At 38.9% G+C, this 8,878-nt stretch overlaps 1 protein-coding gene across 1 annotated transcript; it reads right to left on the minus strand.

Annotated features, from left to right (window-relative positions):
• Window positions 1-916: 916 nt before the first annotated feature.
• On the minus strand, window positions 917-5,903 carry PPM1F (protein phosphatase, Mg2+/Mn2+ dependent, 1F). Its single transcript, XM_009585689.1, has 5 exons — window positions 5,664-5,903; window positions 4,853-5,041; window positions 3,537-3,680; window positions 2,457-2,550; window positions 917-1,290 (listed from the first exon to the last, which is right to left on the minus strand). Exons 1-5 carry the CDS (start codon window positions 5,901-5,903, stop codon window positions 917-919), a joined length of 1,041 nt encoding a protein of 346 aa, XP_009583984.1.
• Window positions 5,904-8,878: the final 2,975 nt, after the last annotated feature.

Raw genomic sequence — 8,878 nt, forward strand, 5'->3', positions numbered from 1 at the left:
TCTCATTTGTTATAGTACACAAAAAAGTGGCAGAAACAGAGCATATTGAACTGCTAGAGCATACATACTGTAAAGATCTCTCTCAAATACAACAAATAAGGGTCCTTTCTTTTCAGGTTGCCAAATAGCCAATAAAGCGTGTTTGTTAGGGAGAAATAATCCAGTGCAGTTAAATATTGGCTTCCAGTTTATAAACCAGAGCATCCCAGAAAGCAGCTGATTTTGTATCATTTTGCCTGGGATATTTCTAGTTAGCTTTCTTGCTCTTTTTCTGGAGCGTTCAGTTTCATTTTCTCCTCTCCATACACACAAAATTAAATGTCTCTTTGAATAAAGAGGCCGCGTCATTCTTGTAGTATCATCTTTGGTACAAAACAAAAGCAACTTACACAGCATAATGGTGTCACCCAGTCTTTCGCACACCAAGCCTGTTCCTAACAGACCACACACAGTAACAAGCTTTTCTATGATGGTGACAGCTTCTCTCCTCCCAATCTCCAAAGTAACATCACAATTAAATACAACATACAGCATTCTTTTTAAGCGCTAATTTAAGTTTTCACTCAGAATTCACAAACGGGTATTCTCACCCATTAGCTTATACATATTATGGTTTCTTACCACTTCCAGGGCAGAGGGATATGACCAGCAGCCCTGGGACACACTTTAGAAGTCTGCTCCCAGCGACGAAATAGCTGTACAAATCTCCACGTCTGCTCAGTGTTTTTTGAAGGGAGGGGGAAAGAAGGAAAAGACAAATGGGAACTCAGTAAAAGGAGTCTTGCCTTTCTGTTAAATGTTTGTCCATTTGTCATTTTTTTCCTGATGCGTTTTGCCTATTGTATTAGAGGCTTCTTCAGTGGAAAGCGGTTCCTTACGTTAACTTATTTGAACGTTCTGGATTAAGCAGATTTTGTCACTGTGTGGCTGCTGCCTCACAGCTGAGGAAATTAAAGGGTGAGCTCCGAGCATCATCACCAGTCCCAAGGCTCTTAGGGTCTCTGAGACAGTCTGCCAAGATGTCCTGAGGATCCCTCAAGAACACCACTAGAACAGTGATGTTATCACTGGATCCATTTTCCTTTGCAGCAGCCACCAGTCTTTCTGCTGCTTTGAGACCCACTCCTTTGGTTTGCATCAAATGATCTAGGACCAAGTCTACAACCTCATATGGCTTGATAGCGTCAAAGAATCCATCGCAGGCTAGGAGCAAGTAATCTTCAGAACCAGTCAGCTCAAATGAATCTCCATCTGCATCACCAGAGATGTACGGTTTCTGACATATGTCACCTAAGACAAACAATGAAAACAAAGGCTTTATTACTTCAAATGTAAACAGTTACTTCTTCACCTGCCAATTGCTTTCACAGTCCTCAAGGACAGCCAGATCATACTCCAGCGGTACCTGATGCAGAACAAGAATAGTGAAAAGCTATGGAATAAGCATGGAAGGCCTTTGTTTCTTAAGGAACGCTTGGAACCTACCTAAATCCAGCAGGTTTCTAAGGAGTTACTCTAATTCATGCTTTCCTAATTTTGCAGGGAAACTAAGGAAATTTTTTCTAAGTTTTTTTCTCTCTGAAATATATTTGTGCAAGGAGATAGATAGCCCTTCATTTTGCAAATGTGCCTTCAGAATGCTATGAAAATAAGATTTTTCTTAGCTATCCAGATATACAGCACAATGCCATAAGAATCTGCTCATTGTGTTTAGTTCATCAGTTTCATATGGACATACTTATTAAACATGGGTTGCTATTGATCCAAATAGTATTATGCAAATTTATACTAATTTGCTTCCACTCACACATTACAGTTACCTACCATACTTGCTCGGGATCTTTTCTCTTTTTGCCCTCTTTTTCCCCTAGCAAAGTAAGCTTGTTTAATAAGATTCTGGAATACTACAATTAAAATGCCCTAAATTGCTGGATATGTGTGATTTGAAGGAGTATGCAGCGATCTGACTTAAGAAATGCAGTCAGGAGAAAGATATATTAATATTAAAGTGGACAAAAAAACCCCACAAAGCAGACATTCAGACACATAAGAAGGCTAGATGAACATTTATTACTTCCTCCACTTTTACTAATTAAATACTCTACCACTTTTACAAATCAAATACTCTACATTTGTTAAGCTGTAGAACACCACAGTTCAAAGATGCTTACAAGAAACAAAAAGACTTAGAAGTATAAAAGAATTAGGACTGTCATGGCTAGTATGTAAAATAAAACAATATTCTATGCTTATGGTAAAACCAGTAAGATTATACAGCTGCAAGCTGTATACAAGTTATACAACTGTAAGATAGCCTTACGGCAAAGACAGTAAGAGTGGTTTACTATTTGGTCAATGCTGAGCAAAACGTCATTTACAGTAAACATACAGTCTCAGGTGGCGTGTTTTAATCGAATTTAATCTGAACTATACTAATTCTGATGGTTTAATCTTACCAATCGCTCTGGAAACAGCCAAGGTACCATTAACCCGCCAACAGTCCATATAGGTTACACAACCACCCAGAGTCTCAATACGTGCTCTCTCATCCTGAAAAACAGTAGAATGCAATTTTTATACTGAAAGCCTACGCATGGCTTACTGACCTTGTTGTTATCCAATCGAAGAGGAAAAAAAGACAAAACGCAAAACCAAGAGCTGCTTCAGCTTCTGTATTTATACTATGAATGTAGCAAGCACATGTATCAGAATCTAGCTTGGAAACATGCACGTAAGATTCCTGGAAACAACCCACCTACTTCCCAACCATACCATGGCTTGTCCACAGAAAAGCAGAATTCTTAAGTTTTTGTATCATATTCTTTCCCATATGGATGAGTACCCTTTCCTGCCACTTCTTCCCATCCCATACAGCAATTGGGTAAATATATAAATATTTGGAAGAGAATACAAGATCACTAGACTATGTAACAATAGCATTTGCGTTGACACTCCTTTAACTACTCAGTTATTACAAATATTCATGCTATGAAGGCAAAGGGTCATGCAATGCTATCTAAACTCAAAAGATCCCCATGGATTTCATGTAATAAAATACCTGGCTATTTAAAATATATAGAAAATGCAATACACTTTAAGCCAGTTAGGCTAGTAGATTATCATCAGCTTTTGAATGACAGTATAGCATATTACAAAAGACTTGCATTATGCTAAGATTTTAAATAGCTATTAATCTCAAATTAAGAAGTTAATTTATTACAGGCAGTTTTAAATTCACACCCCAAAAAAATCCTCTGAAATTCTTTAATTACTACAAATTTTGAAAAGACAGTCTGAGCAGGAACTGAAGTCAGGACTACCAGAACCATCAGTACTTTCATGGGGGCATAGTTGTAGGGATCACCTTTTCAAGACACAGGAGTGGATGGGAAAAAAGAAATTGCCAATTCTCTGAATCCTACCATACAATATATGTAATTATGTAAAGCACCAAATACTTAAGAAGGCTTGATTCCAAAAGGTTTCAAGAGAGATTCTGACAACACACATGAGAGAAAAAAACAAGTCAGACTTACTTCTCTTTCTGGTTTGTGAGGTTCCATTAATGTCACAGCTTTTCCTTGCTGCACAAGCATTACCTGCGAGTCCCCTAGCCATGCTATGTGTAGCTTGTTCCCTACAATCAACGCCGATACACCTGTTGTACCACTCCGCAGCTTCTACAGAAGAAAACAGGTATGTTAGGTGAATATTCAACAAGGCCTACTAGGTTACATGGCAATATTGTAAACCTAGGTTTAATCACACTTAAATGCAGCAGAGGAGACCTGCCGATCATAACTCAGGTACCGGAAAAAAAGGTTCAAGATATTAGACAGACTTGAAATAAACTATTTACATACTCTAACATGCAGATGGCTAATACTGCCTCTGTTATGTTCTTCCTTCTCTGCTATTAATTCCGAAACTGATACAGGAGACTAAGACCTCTATTGTTTAAAAAAAAGAGACACACAGAAAAGAAAGAGGATCTGAATTTCAGTCGTATGAACATTTCACAAACACACACAGGTCTCCCCAGTCCCTTTCATATTCTCCATTCTACCACTAGCAACTACAGACACCTTGCTCCACATACATCCCCTTATCTTTGGGTATTTAAATGAGGATGTCAACAAAGGAAGGAACTTAACTGTCCTAGATTCCCTGTAAAGATTAGTGAGAGTCAGACCTCATGAAGATGCTGGTCCCTCTTTTGTACCTCACTGACAGAAATGAAGATATTAACAATGAATACTTTCATATTCAGTGACTGCTATAATAAAAGAGTTCTCATTAAACTGTATAATAAACCATCCTCCCATTACGTAGATTTGAAGAAAGAATGCTCATCATACCAACTTGATTCAAAGCTGATCAATAAGCTTAATAAACTGAAGAGTCTGATTTAAATCACAGAATACATTTTTTACCTTATAACCACCTGTGACATTGATGGTGGGACAAGAAAGAGGAAGATAGTGACCGTATTATCAGGAAAAGAGAAACCTCTTTTCCAGGTAAGAAGTAGGACAACAGAATATCTAGAGGCTGCCTAATTTAGGCAAAGAGGCAGCAGAGTGTTTTCTCAAATAATCGGTATGTCAGGATCATTTAAACCACACAACACTTCTTTTCAATCACTAATCTTGAACTTGCAAGCACTGTCATTTTGTTTTTCCTCAAAAAAAGAAATAATGTGATCAAATAAAACCTTTAAATGTAGCATAATTTCATAAAGAAGTCAGTGATTCAAAGAAACTGTACTGCCAGAATTTTCTGGATAATACCATGTTGTCCAACAGTTCTCAGTGTTATTTAAATACAATGGAATTAATCTCTACCCACTCACCTCTCTTTTGGCTTTGAAAAGAAACATTTCATCTGTCTTCTGGAAAGAGCATTTCAAGGCCTCAGCTGGATTCTTAACAATCTCTTCATGTAGCCCAACATTTACATGTAAATGGGTTGCTGAATAATTGGCAGCATCCACTCCACCATGGCCATCAAATACCGCAAAGTAAGCACGATCAATGTCATCCTTTTGCAGGGAGGGAGAGAGAGGAAGACATATTCACGTTCAAAACCAAAATAGCTCATAGACTGGTACCAGCAAGCAAAGGTTCTTTATTCTGGGCTTTCTTCCATATGATGTTGCATAGGTAAGGGCAATTTAAGTCAGTTTACCCATGTGCAAAATGGATGAAATGGGTACTTTGCAGGGGAATTACTTTTCTTTGTTTGCTGTTAGTCATTTAATATCCTTGAAAATAATCTGGAATTAAAACAGCAGACAGCTGGTTATGTAGTCCCACTGCAGCTTCATTGACACTTGTACAACTGCTGTTCTCCCCCCTTCTTTTCTTAATATATCAGTTACCTCAGTCATAAGAATGTTGTAACTCCAGCAACATAACTAGAACTTCCCGTCCCCCTATATCACTTATGACATGAAACCCAAGGTCACAAGATCCTTCTTTATCAGGGCAGTAGTTAGCCCCGCGCAATCTGAGTCAGTAAGTCCTTGCTCCAGCACAGACATGATAAATAACTTGTGGCAACAAATTCTTACCATTTCACAGATCATCCATCGCTAGGTCATTGTGTTTACAGGACTGTTGAAAAGCTAACAAACTGGCCTCCCCGATTTTGTCCAGACTTACTGATAAACCAAACAGCTGATTGAACTCTGGGAGCAGAACATGGCGGTCCTCCATTTTCCGTCGAGTGTTACGAATGGCGTGGATGGAAACAAGCAGGAACCGCTTTAGTGGTCTCAGCGGTGGCAACTGCTTCTGCCACTCAAAGCAAACATCCCGAAGCTTGTTAAAGAAGCAGCGCTGCAACGACTCTCCATCCAGCACTGACAGCACAAAGACAAAACAATAAGTTGCGTGCCCCATTTTCCTACATTACCCCATCTTTTGGCCTGTCTTTCCTTCAAGTTTCTTTCCTTACAGCTAATATACACATTCAGCATTCTGCCTTTACAGGCTGTGCAATAATTAAAATAGGCTCCTGAGAATAACGTGGAGAGAAAGTTGCAATGGAAAACAGTATAACATTAAGGATAAGAACAGCTTCTTTACTTACTGTTCTGTTTCAAAACAGAGGCTTATCAAGTAGGTGATTACATTACAAAAATCGTAACAAAGACCCAAAAATCAGTCTGGCATATTAGACATAAACGTCATTATTATGTAAGTAAAATGCACAAGATATAGCGGTAGGAGTGCATCCCTACCAAAAGAAAAGAAAAAGGAAATAATCAAGCAGGCAGAAAAGCCTTCAAGATAAGAGATTGCTGTTGTCTTGGACACAAGGGTTGAAAAAGCATTAGCCTGGCTTTGGGTCAGGTTATGTCCTACTGAACCACTTCTACTGAAACAACAAGGAAGTCTGAAAATGTTTTGCTGAGGTCAATAGCTCAACTCATAGCTGAGCTGAACAGATTAGAATTTTAAGCTGTTGTCTTTAGCTTTTTAAATACGCATGGTTGTAGGAGCTAGAGGGACAGAAGAACACTTCCGCTACTTTCCTGCTTTGTCATTACAGAGCAGAACTGTAAACACCCATTGAGCATAGTGTGAAAAGCTCTGGCCAGACACTCAAATCCTTTTCTGGATAGGTCCCAAAGATCAATTAATCCAAACTTATTGTTCATCAGACTGAATGGTTTGGTGTTTGGCATCGTGTCTAGCTTTGCAATGCAGTCTCTCTCAGAATAAGTAATAATTTAAAGTTTTGTTATTTGAGTAAGAACCCTGCCTCAATACTAAATCAACTAACTTCAAAAAGCATTGAAAAATCATCTATAGAGCAAAAGTAATTTGCTGGTCACTAATGCGTTTCCTAAAGAACCGCAGTGCATGAACGACCTTTCCTATTTCTATTTTATCCTGGCTCCTGCTAACACTGCCAGCATTAAAGCTTCCTCAGAATTCCTTTTTATAACTCCTGGTTCTCAAGCATTTCTTTTTCTCAGCAACACTGGATGGCCAGCTTCAGATGCACCTCTGGGCCTGGAGAATTGAAAGTTAAATTTAAACACAGATCTTCGATTAGCAAACTACTTTTGGTTTGCTTAATATGCAGGTGTGAATGGGCAAGATATTAAAACATTTAAATATTAAGTCATCCCATATACAAATATAATTAAATAGGACAGCATCTTAGACAGCCTTGTCTACAGCTATTAGTTTACATATTTGTGAATGTCTTGACTAATACTAACCAGAAGACTTGGACACACATTGCTGTTTAAATATTAAGCTTGTGAAATCTGACATAGAATTTAGTACCTTAACACCAGAAATTCTTCTGCAGTATATCACATGAAACAGTGGTACTCATATAGGCACACGTACATACCTTGCTTTTATATAATCACTTCTCTTTCATTCCAAGAATGCTTTTTTGCCAGAGTTATTCTTGCAATGCAGGAAGACAGCGTCCATGCTGTGCTATAGCACAAGGAACATCTTTCTTCCTAGTTGTACAGTTAAAGTGATGTAATAGCAATTACAAGATAAAGAAAACAAGTACAGCCCAAACGTGCAGAGAAATTAATGCCTTTAAAGTAGATATTCCTTGCTGAGATTAGGCAATGCAAGTACCTGAATAGTAAGCAGATTTCCATAATGTTCGATAGGGGAATGGTGAATAGCGATTTGATCTAAATGACAATGGTGACACAAGAACGAACAAACATAAAATAGGCAGGAATATATAAGATGGAAATTAAAGAAGGTTTCAACCATCAGAACAGGGAAGGTTCTGAGGCATTTGTCAACAAGGAGCAGTGAGAGAGAACCTGAACTAGTTCAAGATAGAACTCATCCAAGGATTTTCTGACTTTGCCTGCGCTACCTTAAAAGTAGACTCCAATCCTGTATCTTTATGGTCTTTAGAGTAAAACAGCAGCACGAACTATTGTAAAAGTTTCACCAGTATAATGTAACCATACAGGATTCCAGAGACATTAGGTGCCTGTGACCAAGAAAATATCCCTGTCCTATCAAGTTCTTCATTACTCACTGTTTCTAAACATTATAATTTCTTAGCCCTTCAGCTGAGGTTCACTAACTGAAGGTCCGTGGGCCCAAGATTTTCCTAAGCCCCAGAACTAGAAATTATAATCCTAGGCTCACAAATACATATCAGTTCACCTCTTATATTACTGCTATAGTTCACCTCAAAGATAATTACATGGGAATCAACAAAGAGTCCCCAGCAGAGTGACTGCAAGATGCTCTGATGACCAGTTTCCAGCTGCTTTGTGAAATATTTGTGCTGAAAACCTATGTAATTATCACATGTGGGTTTGAATATGCTGTTCCTTATTTTCCTATAAAGGTTGAGCGATAGCAAATAAAGATACACTACTGGAGCACAAAGTCACAATGCAGCAAGACACAATTCTCTCTGATCTAAGGGAGATAGTAAGAAAGATGCTTTTATATCACTTTTGACAATGGTGTATCTTACCACATATCTTACGGTAATTGCTGCAAACATGGAGAGCTTCTAGTTATGGAAGATCAGTACCTTTATCTCCTTCAGTTTCCCCTGCACAAAGCCATGCTCTCTAGCACCACTGCCTGTACTTGTTTATTATCTTACACTTCCAGTGATCTAGTCACGCGAAACTCTTATTTGCCGGCTCCTCATCTCAGGCAGAGTCCTGCTCAGGGTTAGGTCAGTCGCAGTGAAGTCCGTATAATTGCTCACAGACAGACACAACAGAACTCGGAGCGCAGAAACAGGGCACTTTGGGGAGACCGAACTCAAAGCGCCTGGAAGAGGCACCCGCGAGAACCTCTGAAGGCCTGCGGAACGCACTCAGGAGCCGGCTCTACACGGAGGCGCTGGGACCCCC

This window comes from Fulmarus glacialis, unplaced genomic scaffold (assembly GCF_000690835.1).
Source record: "Fulmarus glacialis isolate BGI_N327 unplaced genomic scaffold, ASM69083v1 scaffold38389, whole genome shotgun sequence".
NCBI lineage: Eukaryota > Metazoa > Chordata > Aves > Procellariiformes > Procellariidae > Fulmarus > Fulmarus glacialis.

Bases quoted from the DNA above. Each gene is read 5' to 3' on its own strand.
- PPM1F (XM_009585689.1), bottom strand. From the start codon at position 5,903: ATGGGGCACGCAACTTATTGTTTTGTCTTTGTGCTGTCAGTGCTGGAT. The intron at 5,042-5,663 runs GTAAGTCTGGAC...TCCCTGCAAAAG, and splicing joins ATCAGCTGTTTGGTTTATCA to GATGACATTGATCGTGCTTA. The intron at 1,291-2,456 runs GTAAGATTAAAC...TGTTTGTCTTAG, and splicing joins GGCTGTTTCCAGAGCGATTG to GTGACATATGTCAGAAACCG.